Source organism: Chelonoidis abingdonii, chromosome 8 (genome assembly GCF_003597395.2).
Source record: "Chelonoidis abingdonii isolate Lonesome George chromosome 8, CheloAbing_2.0, whole genome shotgun sequence".
Classification (NCBI taxonomy): Eukaryota; Metazoa; Chordata; order Testudines; family Testudinidae; genus Chelonoidis; species Chelonoidis abingdonii.
Window position 1 is genome coordinate 2,705,157 of NC_133776.1, and position 20,898 is coordinate 2,726,054.

Sequence of the window (20,898 nt, forward strand, 5' to 3'; positions counted from 1 at the left end):
TGTGATGGGGCAAGGCCAGATGGCTACAGTAAAGTACTGAGAAACAGGTATGTTAGCCCCAGGCTAAACAAATCCCTAGTACCCTGGTAACCAAATGGCAGTTGCTCCAGGTTAATCAAGGCACCTGGAGCCAATTAAGATCTTTCTAGAAGGCAGTAGAGATAGCTACTTTAATTAGAACACCTGCAGCCAATCAAGGCAGGCTAATCAGGGCACCTGGCTTTAAAAAGGAGCTCACTCCAGTCAGGCAGGGAGGAGCCAGAGGAGAAGGAGCGTGTGTGAGGAGCTGGGAGCAAGAAGGCTAGGAGCTGAGAGTGAGAGCGTGTACTGCTGGAGGATTGAGGAGGACAAGCGTTATCAGACACCAGGAGGAAGGTCCTGTGGTGATGATAAAGAAAGTGTTTGGAGGAGGCCATGGGGAAGTAGCCCAGGGAGTTGTAGCTGTCATGCAGCTGTTACAGGAAGCACTATAGGCAGCTGCGATCCACAGGGCCCTGGGCTGGAACCCGGAGTAGAGGTGGGCCCGGGTTCCCCCAAACCTCCCAAGTCCTGATCAGACACAGGAGGAGTTGACCCAGACTGTGGGGAATATCACAGAGGTGAGCAAATCTGCCAAGAAGTGCAGGACCCACGAAGGTAGAGGAGGAACTTTGTCACACAGCCAAATATAAGGTTATACATCTAGGAGAAATGAATGTAGGTCCCACTTCTAGGATGGGGACTGTTTCCTGGAAAGTGGTGACTCTGTAAAGGACTTAGGGGTCATGACACATAACCAGTTGAACATGTGCAACCAGTGCAGTGCCATACTAAAATGGCAAACATGGCCCTTGGATAAAAGTCCAGGATAAGCAGGGGCTATCCACTAGGTGTAGGGAGGTGGCATTGCTTCTGTATACAGCATGAGTGAGATCATTACTAGACTATTCTGTCCAGTTCCAAGGGCCACGCTCCAAAAAGAAAATATTTAAAAACTGGAAAGGGTACAGCAAAAAGTTACAAGAATGAGTCAAGGCCTGGAAAACCATTCTGCTAGAGAAATGTCTGGATTGTAATCTATTCAGTTTATCCAAGAGAAGGCTTGTGTGATATGATACGGCCTACAAGGATTTCCACTGAGAGAACGCTTCTGCCAGTAGTAGAGGGCTCTTTAATTTAGCAGACAAACATGGAGCAAGATCCAGTGGTTGGATGTTGAAGCTGGATACATTCAGAGTAGAAGTAAGGTATCGATTTTTAACAGTGATGGTAATTAACCATCTGAAGAGCTTGTCTACAGCTGTGGTAGGTTCTCCACCACTTGGAGTTTTCAAATGCAGACTGGATGGCTTTCTGCAAGATCTGCTCCAGCTCAACCAGGAGCCGTAGGCTAGATCCAGGAATTACTTGGTGAAATACTCTGGTCTGTGCCACGCAGGAGGCCAGATTAGATGATCATAATGGTCTCTTCTGAGCTTAACATCAATGAATGTTCTGGGCCAGATTTTTTAAAAAAATCCATGTACAAAATTGCACATGTATACAAATTATATGTTGAAAACAGATGATGCATAAGCCAGGGTTTTGCATATTCATACATTTACATACACAAAGGCCTATTTTGCACATGTACATCAGTTTTTTTTTCCATGCAACTCTTAAACTTTTGTGTGCATGGATGCGTTAAAATCCTTTAAAATACTGCTAATGAAGTGGCTGGCTCTGTTGCATGAAGGTGATTTGGTTTCCACAATAGGAGACCACTCTGGCATCAGATCTGTTTGCTGAGCAGTGGGGAGAGGCTGCCATGTGGCGGTATATGCTGGTTATAGGGCTCCATAGGTGAACGGACAAGGGAGCAACTAGAGGAGAATCTGAACCCCAGGGAATGCAAATACTGCCTCATCCTCCAGCAACCTGGCACGCCCAGGGCAGCTCTCAGCTGAGAGGGATGCACGATCCACTCCACTTTCTTTGGCTTGCAGGGAACATCCAGTCCGGTGTTTATTTTCAGCAGAGGAGCTCGGCTCTTCGGCAGGGATCGCTATGGGCTGAGCTGGGGATGCATTGGGGGGAGCCGTGGGCATGCGCGCCGGCTCCATGCAAATCCGAGTGGGCGGCTGTGCCACTTGCACCTGCAGCACCGCACTGGCGGACAGCTCCGGGGTGCGGCTCCAGGTGACCCCCAGCTGCAGCCCGGCGCCCCTCGGCTCCCTCCTCGCCGCTGCTGGCTGCGACCCGCGGGCTAGGAAGTCCGGCCGAGCAGCTCCCGCAGCCCGGGCTGGAGAGGGCGCGTCTGCTGCGGCAACTTCCCGCCGCTCGCCCGGCTCCGCAATGGAAGGCAAAGGTAGGTGCCCGGGCAGCCGAGCCCAGAGACCCCGCAGTGCCCGGCGGGGAGGGGGACTGGGAGAGGCGGCTGGTTCCCCTGCGTCTCCCGCAGCCCAGCACGCGCGCTCCGGGCAGTCGGCTGCGCAGGCAGCGGCGAGGCGAGGCGGAGGCTGGCGGCTGATTTGTTTTCTCGGTGCTAACGATTTCCGTGACACTACGGGGGGGGTCTGATCGCTGAACGCGTGTGATAATGAGAACGATCCCCCCAACCCCTCCTGCAAACTGAACACATCACAGCGGGTGGTAGATTTGGGGGGATGCGGCGAACCCACTGCTCCAGGAGACGGGGTGGCATTGGATAGTGCTTAGCTGGCTAATGTGCAGATACATTCACCCTTCTGTATACCCCACCCACATTCATTCACACCAGGCGGGTGTCTCTCCATGTGTACACACACACACCTAGCTGATTGCACAGAGAGCATCCGCACACATCCAGCTGGTACGTGAACTCTCAATCGCGGAATATTTATTACTAATGAAATACTGCTGGCCATGTCCCTCTATCTAATGAGAAGGCTGGAGGCCATTCCAGCTCCCCTCTCCAACCCAGACCTGGTAACTGCTCTGATCGATATAGGTACAACAAGAACAAGAATATGGAGTGTGTTAATTCAAGGGAAATGATGTAGACTCCTATAATACAATACTCCATGCTACCAGACCTGAACTAGCTATATTTAAACCCCACTTTTATTTTTATAACTGTCTTGTCAGTCAGGGCTGTAGCTCTCCTGAGTGGAACTATTTGATCATATGCTGATTAAGGCAGGCAGCTATTTCAGTCATGTAGAGGCAGCATGTCCTATAAATGCCACTACCTGTGAGCAGAAGAATTAGCAGAGTTTGAGCGCAGGTAAGTGTGGGGTATTTTTTGTTTTTAAATCTGCCAAGATCTGATTAGATTGGAAACTCAAACAGTGAAGGAACCTCAATTACTGAAGTGCCACATTATTGTTGTGATTGACTGATGTGTGGCACCTGTATCTCATGTGTGTGTGTTATTTGTATACTTGTTTGATAGACAAATGAAAAGCCCGTGTCTTAAAAAGAATACGTGCTCTGCATTGTCATGCAGTACAACAGCAGGCTGGTGGCTCTCTGTAGGATTTCTGTTGGACCTAACATAACCGAAGGTGGAATGGTAAGAACTGCAAACTAGAATGCACCTTCCTTGTGCTGATAACCGCACCTGATGTGGGATTCCTGAACTCCATTCTAGTGCAGACACATCCATTGTGACAAAGTCACCCCTTGGCTTTGGAGACAAGAGCCACCGGAGCAGGAGATGCCATCTGGCCACTGTTTCTTGTGCTTGTAAATTTGCAAGACGTGGTTTATTGCAATCAGAGTTCCAGGGGCTGTTGGTGTCAGTGAAGGGGCCACAGGGGGTGGCAAGTCAGGGCAGCCTTGAGTTTTTGCAGAAAACTGGCGTCCGGTTCTTCTTCCTGGAATCTTCAATGTTGAGGAAAATGAGGCTCTCTGGGTTTATTTTTCCCTGTAAAAGGAAGCCCAGCCAGAGCCAACCCACCAGAAACCAAACCTGTGGAAGTGGACGAGTCCAAAGCAGAGAGAAGTTTAAGGAAAAGTGGAAACTTGATATCTCAATGGAGATGTTCCAAAGAAGCTGGATGTCTGCTCAGTGTAGGGGCCTGATCCTGCTCTCACAGAAGTCATTGGCCAAACTCCACTTGATATCCGTGGAATCAGGAGAGCCCTAATGATTACAAATCCAGCACGGGAAAGAGACTTGTGGATCTGTATGTGGCAAGGCATGGCCCAGGATCACTACCCAGAGAGAATATGCACATGGTCCAAAACTCCTCTGTGGCCATAGTCTTTTTGTCTGATCCTAAATACACTTTCAGCTGAGTTGCTCTGAGTCAGTGACTCATTTACATTTTTTTTCCATTAGCAGGTAAAGCTCCACATGTAATGTCCTGTGTGTTGTGATCATGATATCACTGTTCACGTTCTCCTGGTGGTGATGCCTTGCCAATATCATCTTCTGTCTTAAACTGTTCCATTTCCCCTTCCCCTACCAGTAGTGGTTGTAGGGAGCATGCATTCAAATTCAGTGCTCTACAGACCTGAGAGAGAACACGTGCTGAACTGATTAAAATAATCAAACTGATTAAAGTCTCCATTCATAATAATCCTATATGAGAACAGGGTGTGCAGAAAACCACCTGCTCAGTCCCTGAACTCAGCTGCCCCTAGCAATTGGACCGAAATCTCCTGACCCAAAGTCTAGGATCTGTGACATCAGACCAGCAGTAGCATCAGTCCAGCATGTCTCAGGATGTGGCCTGTACCTGGTGCTTCGCTGATGGCCCTCCACCTGTCCGGATCTGGAAGTGCTCAGACTAGCCATGCTCTTCAGTCAGACTCTTCCTGCAGTGACTGGAGACCAACATTCAGTCCCCAGCCCAAATGTGCCTGCAGAGGGGAGTAGTAAGTGGAAGTGAGGGCTGCTCCCCTCTGAATACGCTGGGTGTGGACTACTCAGATGGCAGTTCTGGGCATGGGGGCCTTGCACACCTGTGGTACCCGTCCTCGTAAGTGGGCAGGGTGGGGCAGGGTATGGGTGGAGCCATGACTCTGCCCCTAAATGCACCAGCCAGCTGAGCTGTCCAGGCACCAGGTGGGGAAACAAGTTGAACCCCCCAAAAAGGTGACAAATTTCTCATGCATGACAAGGCAGGAGAAAGTGCGCCTCCTGGACTGATGCAGCTACATACGGACCCTGTCTCAGGCCTGAGTCCAAAGGCTCTACCTAGCCTTAAATGTAGACTTTGGCTCCGTTGTCTTATTCTGTTTTTGCCTGGCTGCTTTTCTAGCACATTCCAGTGGGGGAAAACGGGAGAGTGTTTTGTGTCACATCAAGTTAATTAGACAAAGGGGAGGGGAGATTGTGATTCTTAGCAAAGTGGGTGAGAATTTTGTGTTTTTTTTCTTTGCTCCCTGATCCTCCTCCTCTCAATCCCTTCACGGCAGCAGATCCTCTTGGACATGGGAGAAAGTGCTGTCATTCCAGGCATCCCTCCCAATAGCAGAGCTTTGCCGGAGTTAACGTGGAGGTGAAAGGATACTGGCGGCTTGCCAGATTCTTTAGTCGCAGTCCAAAAAGATGACAAGCACAGCGTGTGGGACTGAGAGACTTCACAGTTTGGAAAGGAAACAGCCAGTCAAGAGACAGGCTCCCTGGCATTCTAACCCTCCGGGTGTGTGGACTCAATTAGCCCTGCAGGGTTAGATCCCGGGTGCTGGGGTCTCTCTTGGCCTTTGTCCCAAGGGGCAATGGTTTTGTCTTTCTGTCTGTGTTGTTAGGGATGGTAGGACCAGTGCCCGTGGTGAGGGGAGGATGGCAGGGCAGCCTCCTTGTGGCAGGTCTTTCCAGAGCCTGAGGCACAACATAGGGGAAATGCAGGTGCCTTGGGAGCACTCCAACATGGGGCTCTCTGTTGCTCTGCCATGGTCCTGCTCTCAGTGCTAGTGGCTGGGGGGGGGTCCCTTCCCTCCCCAAAGTGCAGGGACAGTGGCACGGCCCCCATGGCTTTCCACCAGGAACAGCAGCAAGACCCCCCTTTGCACAGGAGGAGTAGCACCATACCCAGCGGGGCAGCAGGGAGGCCCCTAGATTCCCCCCAGCTTGTGGGGGGACCTGCGGTGCTCTTCTTCACCTGCCCCACACAGAGTTCCCTACTGAGGTGGGGCTGGTGAGGCCCCCAGAGCAGTACCCGCCCAGTGAGATGTGTGGGACAAATCACCCCCTCAGAGGGATCGTCTGGGGCTGCCTGCAGAGTCAGGCAGATGGAGCTGCATCGGTGACACTTGAGTCACACTTTCAAGCTTTTCTTTGCAACCGTAAAGACTAGAAACTGGCTTTTCTTTTTTACATGGCAGCTGTGATTCTGCTGTGCTGATGTGACTCCAGGATATTACCCGGGCCAGGCCCAGTGCTGCTCTGCTGGTAGAAAGCCACCGGACCTGCCCATGGGAGGATCTTTGGCGCTGCTGTAGTGGAATGCAGTGCCCTCCCATAGTCATCACAAAGGGCATGGCAATGGAAAGGGGGGCGCATCCTGACCTTCCCTGCAGCCTGCTGGCCTCCGGCTGCCATCATGGGGACCAAGCCCAGGGCTGGGGAATGGTGAGGTGCTATCAAGCCATCTTCGCCCTGTCTGTCCGTTTGAATTGTTCTGAGCTCTCCTTGGCCAGACTCGGTGTTTTTCTTTATACCGCTGCCCTCGGATATTAAGTGCTTTGTACATACTTAAAGGGTGTGTGTGTTGCTTCCCCTGAACAGCTTACAGTCAAACGCTGGACAAACCGCCACAAAGGGAACAGCATCTACCAGCGATGCAGAGACAGACGTGTGAGGGGCGAGTGCTACACAATGAAAACATGGGGTTCTTTGCATTGCTGTGCATCCTTCTTAATTGCATTGCTTTATACACTAATAGCAAAAGGCATTAGGGAGCCTAACTGTTCTTCTGTGCTAATCCAGGGCCTGCAGCTCTGTGAAAGTGTGTGGGCAAGGCCGTTAGGTGCTGTGTTATCCTAATGTATGTTCGTTTTATGGCTATAGAAACAGTTACGCTTAAAGAAATAGTGTAAATGATCATGGAAATTCACAAAAGATTCAGTCACTCTAAAAGATTTCTGGTTTCTTCCCTGTTGTGGAGGTGGGGTGGTGGTGGAGCCTGTTTTTGGGCAGGGTGATGTGTAAAACTGCACAGCAAGTACCTGAATGCTTTCTTGAGGGGAGAGGTTCTCTGGTAGTGGAGAGAGCTGGATCCTCTCCCCTTCGTTGCTACAAATCTGCCATGTGATTAGGGACACATTACTCAGGCCAACAGTATTAAACTTGTTTGTCTGGAGTTTGGCACTTAACGTCCTGTTTTGGCATCATCATCAGTGGGCTGATTTTCCAACGTGCTGAGCATTCCTGGTGAGATCCCAGCACCAATGAAAAGCAGCCTGTTTGCTTAGACCTCCAAGCCTGAAAAGGGGATACTAACTTCTCTGACCCTCCGTTTCCCTAGCTGAGTGAAATGGGATGATGTTCCCGACCTCAGTGGGGCACTGCAAAGTTAAACTCAGTAGCATGTGTAAAGATGCTGAGATTTTCAAGTGGGAGTCGCTAAACAAGTGCAAAAGACTCTCGCACTATTTAGAGCTGAGTGAATCATTGACTTTTCTGTTTAGTGGCCTCACTGTAAAATCTCCACCTCCCCCCAAAAATCACTTCAGGCTGACCCAAAATGGAAATTTTTCAAGTTTTTTTCTGCTGGAATGAAAACCCAAAATAATTCTGGTTTGGGTAAAAAAAATTCTTTTCTTTTAAAATAATAAATCTAGCTAATTTTCAGAATGAAACGTGTCAAAATGAAAAGTTGAAATGTTTCGTTTTGACATTTTCAAAGTGAAACTGACTTCTATTAAAAACAAAATAAAAATTTTTTTTTTGTCAGTCCAAGCTGCTTGCAGAATCAGCCCGAATTCACAAATCGTTATGATTGATTTGAAAGTGCATTTTTTGGCACTTTCAGTGCCTCGCTCTGACTCTGCCTTTGTCACACGCATTCTTTGGCTTGCACTCTTCTAGCTGACCTGTGAGCGAGCAGGGCAATGTCTGAGTGCTGGTGTGTGGAAGGGACAAGTGCGACGGGGCAGATCTCAGCCAGCCTGGGGCTTGCTTTGCTTTATTTCTCTAAAAGCTCATGCCTCAGCGTTTCAGGGGTCAGAAGGGATTCCTCTCCCCTACCCCAGTGTGTTCTGTTTGGGTTTTTTTAAATCAACTTCCTCTGAAGCATCAGGGCCGGCGGGGGCTGGAGATGGGACATTGAGTGGGGAGGGGCAGGGCTCGGAGGGGGCACTGCACATTCTCTCTCAAGTGCTTGGCTGGCTGGTTGGAGCTCACATGCTCAGGGTCCAGCTCATCGCTATAAGTGAGGTTGGGTAGGAATTGTCCCCCAGGCCAGACTGGCCGGGACCTTGGGGGTTTCTCTCCTTCCTCTGCAGCAGGTGGGTGCGGGTCACTTGCTAGGACCATTTCAGTGCATCTCACATCATCCTTTCCCTGCCATTGCAGGGGCTTGGGCACTGGTGAAGCTTGGTCCCTCTCGTTCGCTGGCTGTGGCAGATAATAGTCCAGTCTCCTGTGGGCTGCCATACTCCTGTGAGACACTTATTTTGGGTGTTGGGTTTAGTGTGCGGGTGGCAGTGGCCTGGGCTATCGAGAAGGCCGGACTGGATGATCTGTTGCTCCCCTCTGGACTTACACTCTGTGACTTTAGATTTGAAAGACGAACGGAGCTAACTGCAATATGGTGATCGTGATGATAATGCTAAAGGCAATCAACACAAAGCGTCTGGGTGGGCTGAGAAATGATGCCAAGGGACAAGGTTGTGAGACTGGTCAGCGTTCTAGCTGGCAAGCCACCGATACACAGAGCTGTGGTGTAGGGAGCGAGGTGCTAGTTCTGAGTCTCTAATGCCTTTGTCCCAAGGTGACTCCACTAGTCTTTTTCTAACCATCCATTTGAAGCTATTAAAATCCTGTGAGTGAGCATCTACCACTGAAGGACCAGAGAGAGAACTGGTGATGTCATGATGCCGGCTCCCAGCTAGTGACTGGAAGAAGCTCAATGTTGCATTCTAGAAGGCAGTTAACCAAAGGAGCTGGTTCCGGCTGCAGGAGGCAGAGATGGCCACAGGCCTGAATTTTACCCCTCCAGACCCTAAAATCCACACAGCCATAAAATTAGAGGGGAAGAGGAAATGCTCATTATAATGACACTTTCTCCTCAATGTTCAGAGATTCAGCCCCATGGCTCCCATCAATGTAAGTGGGAAAGAGATAAATTCCACCCCCTGCTTTGGCAACACAGGGTTACATTCCGACTTTATGAAATGTTGGGGTCCTTTCAAATGGTTCCTCAAATATTAAATTGTCTAGCCATTTAAGTAACATGCAATTTTATTGCATAATTGATTCACTTACAGAACTAGAAATTTTAAAATTAGATTTTCTAAGCAATTATCTGTAAAATGACTATTAGAGCAAGAGCCGCTTCTATCTATCTATCTATCTAAAACTGGATATTCATTAGCATGGTAAAAGGCAGTTTGACGATGATATTCTTGATGGACATGATAATTAATGCTTTCACTGATCCAAGTGTAGAGGTTTTAATGCCTAAGGTTACTGTAAGATGACGGAAACAGGCGTTTACTCTTTTCCTGTCAGTGATCAATGTATTCATTTCATGTTTTTTTCTATAGTTCCTGTGCACTAGTTTTTCTAAATACTTTCTTTGTATTGCCATCACTGGAGTAGCCATTACACTAATTCACCGAGTTTCCCCTCCCTGGCCGTGGGTTTAGGTAAACCTGCTGATATGATCTATATGTGGGGTACATACTGAATACTACAGCTTTTTCTTTGGGTTGAATTAAACTGTATATTTACTGTGTCATGATGTTACAGTTGGTGGCTGGGGTGAGGGCTGTTCGTTCAGCAGAGTTGGGAGACCGGCGTGTCTGGTTGGGGTGTGCGTGGGAGAGGCTAAGCTTTTTTGCCTTGTGTTTAATATCTTGTAATTGGGTTTCTTCTTGATTGCTGACTTTGTGTGTTTGTGTCTAATGTGGGAATTGTGATTCTTCTTATTAAAATTGCATTTCTCTGCCTTTCATTCCAACTTTGCACCTCACCCCAGCTCAAGCCCTGTATTTAGATTAGTTTTATTGTCCGTCAGTCTTTGATAGATGAAGTTAATTGGCTGGATGATACTACCCAAAAGATTCCAGAAGAACACTCAAAAGTGCTGGATGTTTTATTGACATAATAGGAATAAGGGGAAGGTTTTTTTTGCTTCTCAGTCATTGGTAATATACTTATTATTAATGCAAAAACACTTTACTTGAATGTAATGTGGTCTCCAAAAGTGGTTGGCAAGAGTGAAGACCCTAGGGCAGTGGTTTTCAAACTTTTTTTTTCTGGCCACCCAGTTGAAGAAAATTGTTGATGCCTGTGACCCAACGGAGCTGGGGATGAAGGGTTTGGGGTATGGAAGGGGCTCAGGGCTGGGGCGGAGGGTTGGGGTGTGGGGGTGAGGGCTGTGGGATGGGGCCGGGAATGAGGGGTTCAGGGTGTGGGCAGGGAGAGGGGCTCAGGGCTCTGGGCTGAGGGTGCAGGCTCTGGGGTGGGGATGAGGGGTTTGAGATGCAGGAGAGGGCTCTGGGTTTGTGAGGTGCTCAGGGCTGGGGCAGGGAGTTGGGGTGCAGAAAGGGGTCAAGGCTCTGGGCTGGGGGTGCAGGCTCTAGAGTGGGGCCAGGGATGAGGGCAGGAAGGGGCTCTGGGTTTGGGAGGTGCTCAAGGCTGGGGCAGGGGGTTGGGGTGCAGGCTTACCTCGGGCAGCTCCCAATCCGCGGCAAGCGGGGGTACTAAGGCAGGCTTCCTGCCTGTCCTGGCACCACGGATCTTGCTGTGCCCCGGAAGCAGCCAGCTGCAGGTCTGGCTCCTAGTCAGAGGTGTGCAAGTGGCTCTGTGTGGCTCTCACCCGCAGGCACTGTCCCCCCCAAGCTCCCATTGGCCAGGAACCAGTGTCGAGCTGGTGCTCGGGGAGGGGGGGCAGTGCACAGATTCCCATCATCTCCCCCACCCCCAGCTAAGAGCCGGACATGCTGCTGGCTGCTTCCGGGGCGCAGCGCGGTGTCAGAACAGGTAGGCACTAGCCTGCCTTAGCTGGGAAGCACCATCAACAGCACTTTTAACAGCCCGGGTGGCGGTGCTGACCTGAGCTGCTGCGACCCAGTGCCTGACATTCCGCGGCCCAGTATAGGGTCATGACCCGCAGTTTGCAGACCACTGCACTAGGGAACGGATGGACCAGTGTTGACCATTGATATGGGCTGCTCCATACTCGGGCCAATGCATAATTTTGTTCCTGAATTTCAGACTTCCTGTTGATGAGAGCCCTTGGTTTGTTCTGGAGGATGGACCCCCAGCGCTTGGAAGAGTTTGCAGCCTGAACTCTGGTGTGAATTTTGCTCTTTACTTATGTACCTTTCTCAGATATGAACCTCCACCAGACTTTGGGGCATTCGAAATGTGGATCTGGATTCTGTAGCTGGAGTCCAGCTCTGTTCAGCACTGAAAATAAAGAATGGAGTTGGTAGGGCAGTTTCAGGTATCAATCATTTATTAGATTCAGCACTTGGCTAAACTGCTGCCAGCCAAACGTCTTCAAGGACAGGCCTTTGAGTGCTTCATTGTTTATTCATGTGGGATCCTGAAAGTGTGTGTTTGGAGACAGCTGTCTGTCTTGAGGGGAGGGAAGCTGCTTCATTGACTATAAACTTTACTAACCTACAATTAAGGGTTTCTTTCAGTAATGGCTTTTTAAAAAATTACATAAAATGTGAGGCCCAAACCAGAGAGATTCCGTGCAAACATGTTACTCCATTTCATTAAAAGAGAGATCTCCTTTTAGAGAGTGCTGAATATATCCTACTGTTCTGAAATCTTATGTATAGAAGAGTGACTAATATAAAATCCATCCTTGTACACTGCTTCCTGGGTACTTACTGGGTTGGAAAATGCCAGGTCACCATTGGTTTAAAAAAACAACCACTACCCAAAACACAGAAACTCAGCCTTACAAATTCATGGCTCCAAGCTGCTACAAGCCAGAAGAAAACAGCAATGAGCGCAACAAGCCAGGTGAAAATAAAGCAAAACCCAGCAAGTTTTAGTCTGCTGTAAAGAAAAATGCTTATGCCTATAGAAAGGGAGATTTGGATTTCTTAATTTGATATTAATGAACCGTTGCTGCAAACTGAGTTGTGAGAAGAACAGGATAAGCTTCCCTAGCAAGACCTGCTTTGTATAACACTCTTGACACATTTGATCTCTTCATTTGAAGGAGGAAGCCAAGGTTTTCAGACATTTTCCAGCTATTGAAATTCATATTTTTCTTATTACTGCTCAACAGTGCTGTTGAAATTTTAGAAGGACACATTAGCTAATACACATTCTCTTCCAGATAATTGGGTTGGTGCATTTGACCCATTTGCAAAGTCTGTTTTCATTCATTTTTAAACTTTTTTTGATTTTTTTTAAATATTTGTGATCGCATCTGTGCTAAGCAGTGCAGAAGTTCCAGGCTGTTCCTTGTAGCCATTTTGTTCCCATATGGAAAGCAAGTGAGAGGAAACTGCACAGCCTGACGTAGACTTTAGACGTTCACCAATATCAAGGGTGAATCTTGAGAAACTCCAATAAAGCCAGTGAAGTTACATCTGGGTAACTGACAGCGTAATTTGCCTACATATTATCTTAGCTCTCTTAAGTTTTTCTGTTGCATCCACAAATGTAGCTAGGTGCTCACCAAGGCCGGCTCTAGCCATTTCGCCTCCCCAAGCACGGCGGCATGCAGCGGGGGGTGCTCTGCTGCTCGCCGGTCCCGCGGCTCCGATAGACCTCCTGCAGGCACGCCTGTGGGAGGTCCACCGGAGCTGCCTGCCGCCCTCCTGGCAACCGGCAGAGCGCCCCCTGCGGCGTGCCGCCCCAAGCACGCGCTTGGCGCGCTGGGGCCTGGAGCCAGCCCTGGCACTCACAGTTCCCAAGATGACGGCTGTATTAAAATGCCTCTGTAGCTTAGATTAAGAAGTAGAGATTTAAAAAAAGATCATGCCCCCAAAAGAAACGTGCATTGCTTCAAGGTGACAGGGAGGAAAATTGAGAACAAGCCTGTTTAAGTCTTGCCCTGTTTGTGAGACTCATTGTCGACCTGCCTGGCCATCCTTTGGAAGGTGGAATGAGGAATGTGTTGGTGACATAATCTGTGGTTTGTCTAAGTCTTTGTGATAGCAAATGGAGCTAAAATCGCCATGCGGCACCTCCAAATTATAAAACTGTTCCAGCTTATTGTACAAATTGAGGCCAAGGTTCTACTCAACTATAGATCAAGTAGTTGCATTATTAACATGACAATCTATCCCATTATGATTTTGTTTGGTTAATGTTGCGCCAGTCTTTTGGAATTGCCTGCTGGTTTTATTCCGTGCAACCCCTTCTTCTCCACAACATAAATTACAGGCATTTCCTTTCCTAACTCTAGTTTTAGCCCATTTTTTAAAAAAATGTGCAACATCCAATTCTAGCAGGATTTATACCAGCAGTGGTGTTGAATGTGACACCACCTTTGAATAAATGGGTTTCAGGAAATGTGTAAGAACCAAGCCAGACACGTTGGAGAGGCGTTCGTGTACTATTGTCTTGGGGACCATATAAATACTGAGAGAGAGAGAGAATGTTAAAATTTTAGTAATAGGTTTGTAGTGAGGAAGTATTGGTCCTGACTGATCGTGTACAGCCAAATTCTGTTGGTGGTTAACATTGGTGCAACCCGACTGACATCCATAGGCAGCAGTAGTGCAAGTGAGAGCAGAATTTGGCCCATGCTGCTCTGTAGGGCCCCACATTTCTGAACAGATTTGGGGACCAGGCTATTAAGGTGAATCAGTGGAGCTGTGGCTAAATAAGGGACTGTCCAATGCAGATGTTGGCTCTCTGAGACTGTAATTCGGAGTCAGATCGTAGGAGTTATTGGTGCGGGGCTCAGATAGACAAGAGTTCCTCTTTTAAATTGTTTTTATCTTTGTTTGTGAAGAGCAGTGGGTGACACTCTGATCTCACACTGCCGTTACTTGGGAATAACCCCACTGAAATAACTCAAACTCATCCAGCTGCTGTGAGTGAGTTCAGAGGCAGGACAAGAAAATTCAGCTACAAATAGTCAGTGCTTCTCTGCCGACATTTTCACTGCCAATCATTCAATCACTCCCTGACCCATACAAAGAACCAGACTCTCCTACCAGCTGCTCCAGAGTATGGTGGAAGGGACCTTATAGGCGAACAGCATGGCTGGCCGCACACATCCACTGCAGGTGTGTTTCCAGTTCTGTTTGTTGGATTTTTCTATGGCACCTATAACAGTGGTAGCAAAGTGTTGGGAACAATATCTTACCCTTCCCCCACCCCCTCCATGATGACTTTGCAAACTCTGATCAGACCAGTCCATCATGAGTTCCGCTGACCATTACAAAGCTACTCCCGATCTAATGGCCTTGCTTTAGTTTAAGACTGTTCGTTCAAACGGAAAGAAGCAGAGTGTGTTTTGTTTAATGGTAGTAACAGCGAGGACTCCTGGATTCTGTCCAGAGCTCTGTCAGGATCCTTGGGCAAGCACCTGTATTTCATTTCCCCATCTGTAAAGCAATTATCATAACACCTACCCACTAGAGGTGGGAGAAACTTTTGTACACAATCTTTTTTTGTGTGAAAAGTGCAGATTTGGGGACACAAACATTTTACAAATGTGCATTGATTTCAATGAATTGTTTTGGTAGGAAAAAAACTCCACCCTTCCCCTCCCTCCCAATCAAAATATTTAGTTTACGTTTTTTGGTTTGAAATGACTTTTTGTTTCAAAGTTTCCTTTAATTTTATCTAAAAACCAAAACATTTAAAATGCTCAAAATGGAACCAAAATGTGTAATTTTGGTTCAAACAAAACATTTAATTTTAATCCCAAGTGATTTTTTAAATGTTTTTCTTCGGAATTACCAGCAAATTGAAAGATCTATTGTAGCTCTCCAGCCTACTTTACAGAGATGTTCTGAGGTTTAACTCATGCTCTTACACACACACACACACACACACACACACACACACACACACACACACACACACACACACACACACACACACACACCCCCCACAAAGCTTTATTACTGTCCATTAGCCCTTGCAATACAGTCCCATTCAGCTGCACACTTCTGCCTTCCCTTTTCCAGTTCCTCATTCCTGATCTTTGTAGCCTTTCTAACATGTTACTGACCGGTTTGCAGTGAAAGGGGCTCTGAACTATACAAGTTATTCTGTGCACTGAAGAATGCGACTGAGGTTGCAAAAGGAGCCCTGCATTAACAGGAGAGCTTGATGGGGAATTTTGAACAGACTGTGAGCAGTTCTGACATGGGGCTTGTTCCGTGCTGGGGAGTTCCATGGGGTTTGGGCTGTGAGCGCAGAGGAATTCTCCTTCCACGGCTGCAGGGTGGCTTTGTGGGTGCAAACAATCTACCCTTCAATTGCTGTGCCCTCCCACTACGAAGGGGTGTGCGTGTGGAGATTTGACTGGCTCCAGATAGTCCTGAATGTGCCAGCCCTATCCCTCCCCAGGCCTGTCTGCCAAAACTCTGGCACATTCTGGTTCACTAGTGGGACCATGTGATTTGGCCTACAGGATCTGGAGATTAGGGTGTCCTGCATCATGTCCCACAGAGCACGTATGTCGCCCTGAGTTCAAGTCTTTCTGTGCCCATGCAGGGCCTTTATGGTGTTTCATCAGCAGTGGGTGGCCCTGGGGACCTTATTAAACCCCAGACAGACAGACTCTAATGTGGGTGAGCTGGACAGTGTTTTGAATGGAGGTGGAGATGCACCAAAGAAGCCATTTGCAGAGGGCAAAGTTTTATTGCTCCTGCAAACCTCCTGAGTGCCATCTACTGGCACATTACCTATAACCTGTTTACATATATACAGCATCGCTCTTAACAAATAGTGAGCAAATGTTGCTCCCATCCAGTGGCTGCTCCAGCATGTAATGAGTTGGTGGGTCTCAGTATTCCTAGCAGAGAACAGGAGCAGCTAAAAGGGGATTTTAAGCTTCTTGGAGCAGCTAGTCCTGGAACTCACAAGAGGAGAGGCAATTCTTGATTGAGTCCTAAGTGGAGCACAGGATCAGTTCCTAGAGGTGAATATAGCTGGACCGCTTGGTAATAGTGACCATAATATAATTAAATATAACATCCCTGTGGTGGGGAAAACACCCCAGCAGCCCAACACTCTCACATTTAATTTCAGAAATGGGGACTACACAAAAATGAGGAAGTTAGTTCAACAGAAATCAAAAGGTAGAGCACAAAAAGTGAAATCCCCGCAAGCTGCATGGAAACTTTTTAAAGACACCACAGTAGAGGCTCACCTTAAATGTATATCCCAAATTAAAAAACATAATAAGAGCACAAAAAAGTGCCACCGTGGCTAAACAACAGAGTAAAAGAAGAAGTGAGAGGCAAAAAGTGGAAGTTAAATCCTAGTGAAGTAAAGCTACAAAAAGATCTCACAAAACTGGGTGACTGGGCAACAAAATGGCAGATGAAATTCATTGTTGATAAATGTAAAGTAATGCACATTGAAAAACATAATGCCAACTATACATATAAAATGATGGAATCTAAGTTAGTAGATGTGCAGGTGAACGAGCCCCTGATGGTGTGGCTGATGTGATTAGGTCCTATGATGGTGTCACTTGAATAGATATGTGGACAGAGCTGGCTCGGTGCTTTGTTGACGTCATTCATGCCACCATCGGGCATTACCTGCAATCTACCAACGTGATATATGCCATGTATGTGCCAGACATTGCCCCTCCTGTTATCATTGGCCAACTCGGACAGGTCTCTATACGCAAAACATAATGGACACAATCTGACGATCATGAATCATAACATCAAACCAATGTGTAGAACACTTCAATCTCTTACACTCGCGATAGCCCTGAAGTCGGCAATTCTTCAACAAAAAACTTCAAAACAGACTCCAAAAGAGAGACTGCTGAAACTTAATTAATATGAAATTAGATACAATTATCAGCTAACAAGCGACTGGGAAGTGGGTGGTCATTACACTAATGAATCTATTTCAATCTTAAGTTCTCCTCACACCTTCTATGGGGTCATTTTAATTATCACTTCAATGTTTTTATTCCTGCCTGACTTAGAGTAGCTATTCAATTTGATTAGACTCCTCTGTTGATATGCATACTTCCACCTTTTCACGTTCTCTGTATGTATAAATATCTCCTGTCTGTGTGTTCCATTCCATGCATCCGAAGAAGTGAGCTGTAGCTCATGAAAGCTCATGCTGAAATAGATTTGTTAGTCTCTAAGGTGCCACAAGTTCTCCTGTTCTTTTTGTGAAAACAGACTAACACGGCTGCGACTCTGAAACACTCCTGGAGGTGGCCCCTTTAGGCCAGAGTTGGGGTATATGAGTGGAACAGAGTGGGTCGCTGCAGTTGCTCATACTTTGAGAGACCCTTCAGAGAGCCCAGGCTGTCCCTGGATTGGCTAGCGGCTTCATTGTTGAGGGATACAATAGACTTGTTCTTGATCCTCAGGAGTTGAGCTCAGGGTTCTTCAGTGTTTTATTCGCTGCCAGTCAAAAGAGACAGGGAGTGAGGACTGGGTAGAAGTCTCCCACACAGCAGTGCAGAATCAAACATAAGAATGCGAACACCTGGCGTCAGTCCCATGTGCTCAGTCTCCACAGTGCAATATGAAAATGGTCAATGGTACAAAAATCCCTGATTAATAGCAGCTAACATGGTGACACCAGTCTCTGTGCCCTTACTGGGGAGAATTATAGCTGTCTGCATTAACCACTAATGCCCTGTGGCCCTTATGCTCCGATAAGCCCCAGGAGGGACATGTAAACATGGCTCTGCACTCTCCAGGCCAAGTAAAAAGAGAGTCAGCTGGGACAATGAATGCCATTGCCAGGTGAGTAGGGGGTGTGTGTGTACATGGTAACACAAAGCAATCACTCTATGTCAGTCATCCTCAGAGGAAACCTGCACATGATTTTCAAAAAACAAGCCTAGGACCTTAAATTCATAAGTTTGCTAGACACTAAAAACCATGGTCTTAATAATGACACTGGATTTATGGCTCATTATAACAGGCTGTAACCCACTACCTTCCCGTTTTGACCTATGACTGTAGGGGTGTTAATGGGCATCTTCACCTTGAATGGTCCTAAGGCAACCAGATGTCCCGATTTTAGGGACAGTCCTGATTTTTGGGTCTTTTTCTTATACAAGCTCCTATTGCCCCCCACCCCCATCCTGATTTTTCCCACTTGATATCTGGTCACCCTAAATGGTACCTTAGAATATGTCCTAACTACTTATGCTAAACTATCTGTTTGATCTTGTATTTAACTGTGGCACTAGGAGCTCTTTTCCCAGACCTGAAGAAGAACTCTGTGTAGTCTGAAAGCTTGTCTCTTTCACCAACAGACGTTGGTCCAAAATAAAAGATATGACCTTCCCCACCTTGCCTCTCTGCTACCTAACACTGAGCCTCTTGAAAGAGGGTGTGAATTTGCTCTAGGAATCAATGAGCACTTTCTTTTTGATTCAGCTTTGATTACGCCCTAGTCTGGACCATCGCGCGTGCACCCTGGAAAGGTTTGGAAACCTAGATTCAGAACTGAACTCTGTGTCTGCAAAATGGAGGCCTCTGGTCTTCGGAAGATGTGACCCATCCATGTTAGCTCTTTCTGCCCCTGCCTCTTTCCCTGCTGTAGAAATGCCATCCTCAACATATGCCTGGCAGTGTGGCCGAGAGGACTAAGGCTTGGAGCCTGGAACTCCTGAGTTGAAATCTCAGCTTTGAAATTGGCTAGTTAACAATATTGGGTGCTATGAGTGTTAATTAGTTAATATGTAGAACACGCTCTGCGGATGCCAATGGTTCTATGAATATGGGAGCAGATCCTCAACTGGTGTAAATGGTGTGGCTCCATTGACTTCACTGGAGCTAGGCTGATTTGCACCAGCAGGGGGTCTGGCCCATTCAGTGTAACTATTATCTCCCTGTGTCTGCTCTGCTGCTGCTCTTCCAGCTGCCTGAGGTGCCAGTGGATTAGCTCTGTGCTCCTCCTTGGGGCTCTGTTGCACAAAGGGGACTTGTTCTGAAGCTCAGGAATTGATCTCCCAGTGGGGAGTCAAAGGGAAATCAAGTTGGATGCCACAACTTCCTCTTAGAGGGAGAGCTTTTCTGCATTTCCTTTTTAGCTGCCTCTCTACTTCCTGCTTCTGCTGCTGGGGACCTGATATTTGATTTCCTCCAAGTCTTGGCCTACTCACCAAATCCTACATTGGGCGTTAGGCTACTGACCCGGTCAGAGACGGTCCTTTGGTTAAGCGACCCAGAGCAGCATACCTCTAGCGGAGCAGCTTTTTGAAACCACGGCAGGAACGTGTGTCAGTCACTGTTGTTCAGGGCGTTCCTTGATGCTCTTGATTAGACTGGAATTCTGCTGCCTTTTATTCAGCATCTCTCTTTGCACTGAAATGTTGGGGAGCAAGAGGGCTGATACAGGGTAGCTGGTGGGGAGTGACTGATCTGTGTCCCATTAGCTACCATTCAGCTACCACTGCTACCTAATTTCTCCAATTACTTGCCTGTTCTGGTGGTGATTGATCTAAAAAATGGGCTTTCCGCTTCCTTATATTGAGTGTGAAGGCACCAGGATCCTTACTAGCTGGTAAATGAGTAGGCTGCCTGGCACTGTGTGATGGGTGATACTCTGCTGTGTAGGGTTCTGCATGGTTCCAGGTGATCAAAGATGATATGGTTCAGAAAGAGACCGTGTAGTCTAGTGGACGAGGGAATCAGGAAAGCTGGGTGCTAGCCCTGCCAAATGGCCTGTTCTATGTTGGGGCAAGTCACTTGATCTGTGTGTATGCCCCACCCTTTATCTGTCTTCTCTCTTAAGACCAAAAGCTCTGTAGGATGGAGATTGTGTTACCATGTGTTTCTACAGTTCCTAATACACTACGGTCCTAATTGTGGCTGAATCTTCTAGGCGCTACTGAATTATAAATACAGAATAATTGTGGGGGGTGGAGAGCATGCTTGAGAGGAACTGCTGCTCCAAACACTCTGATCACCTTCTGAAAGGAAGGCACTAGTGTATAGTGCAAATAATGCAAGCCTTTGTGCATTGAAGGGGGGCTTTCAGATTAGGAGAAAGCTGTCAGACACACACAGATTTGAGCATAAATCAATGGTCGGAATGTTGTCATGGTTTTGTTTTGCCATCTTTGCTTATCACATGGCACTGTAATGAAAGCGGAGTCCTGCACAGCACCACTTTCTATAATAATGCCGGCATTCGTCAGTCCCATGCTAGCATTACATCATCATACTCGTTTCTATGGAAGAAGACTATCATAGCATAAGTACCCTGTAATGGTTTCACTGCAGGACCCAACAGATGGAGAATCTAGGCTATGAGAGAGAAACAGTGAATGGAAAATGAAGTTACATGCATACGCGAACCAGTCGCAACCTGCATCATTTTCCAGTGTACAAATACATATTGGGTGCATAATGTTTTCCAAGTTACAGTTTAAGGACTTACCTGATTTATCCTGAAGAATAAATCATGAATTTCTCAGCCTGAAAAACATTGATCTATTTCTTATGAATAATGTCAGGTTTATATACATTTTCTGTTAGATTATAAATCCTTTAGTATAGAAAACATGTTTTATTCTATATGTTTTGGTGTATCTTTACAGGATGAAAAATTGTTGTGGATGGTAATCTATATGAGTGAATGAAGTGGCAGATTATGTAATTTACCTAGGTCATATGTAAAATTTT

At 47.2% G+C, this 20,898-nt stretch overlaps 1 protein-coding gene across 1 annotated transcript in view; it reads left to right on the forward strand.

Annotated features, from left to right (window-relative positions):
* Window positions 1–2,239: 2,239 nt before the first annotated feature.
* Window positions 2,240–20,898, forward strand: part of FGF12 (fibroblast growth factor 12) — a 315,529-nt gene continuing 296,870 nt past the window's right edge. The window contains exon 1 of the mRNA XM_032777343.2: window positions 2,240–2,326. Within this exon, the coding sequence (XP_032633234.1) occupies window positions 2,314–2,326 (13 nt within the window). The 5' untranslated portion in view covers window positions 2,240–2,313. The remainder of the gene's footprint in view (window positions 2,327–20,898) is intronic.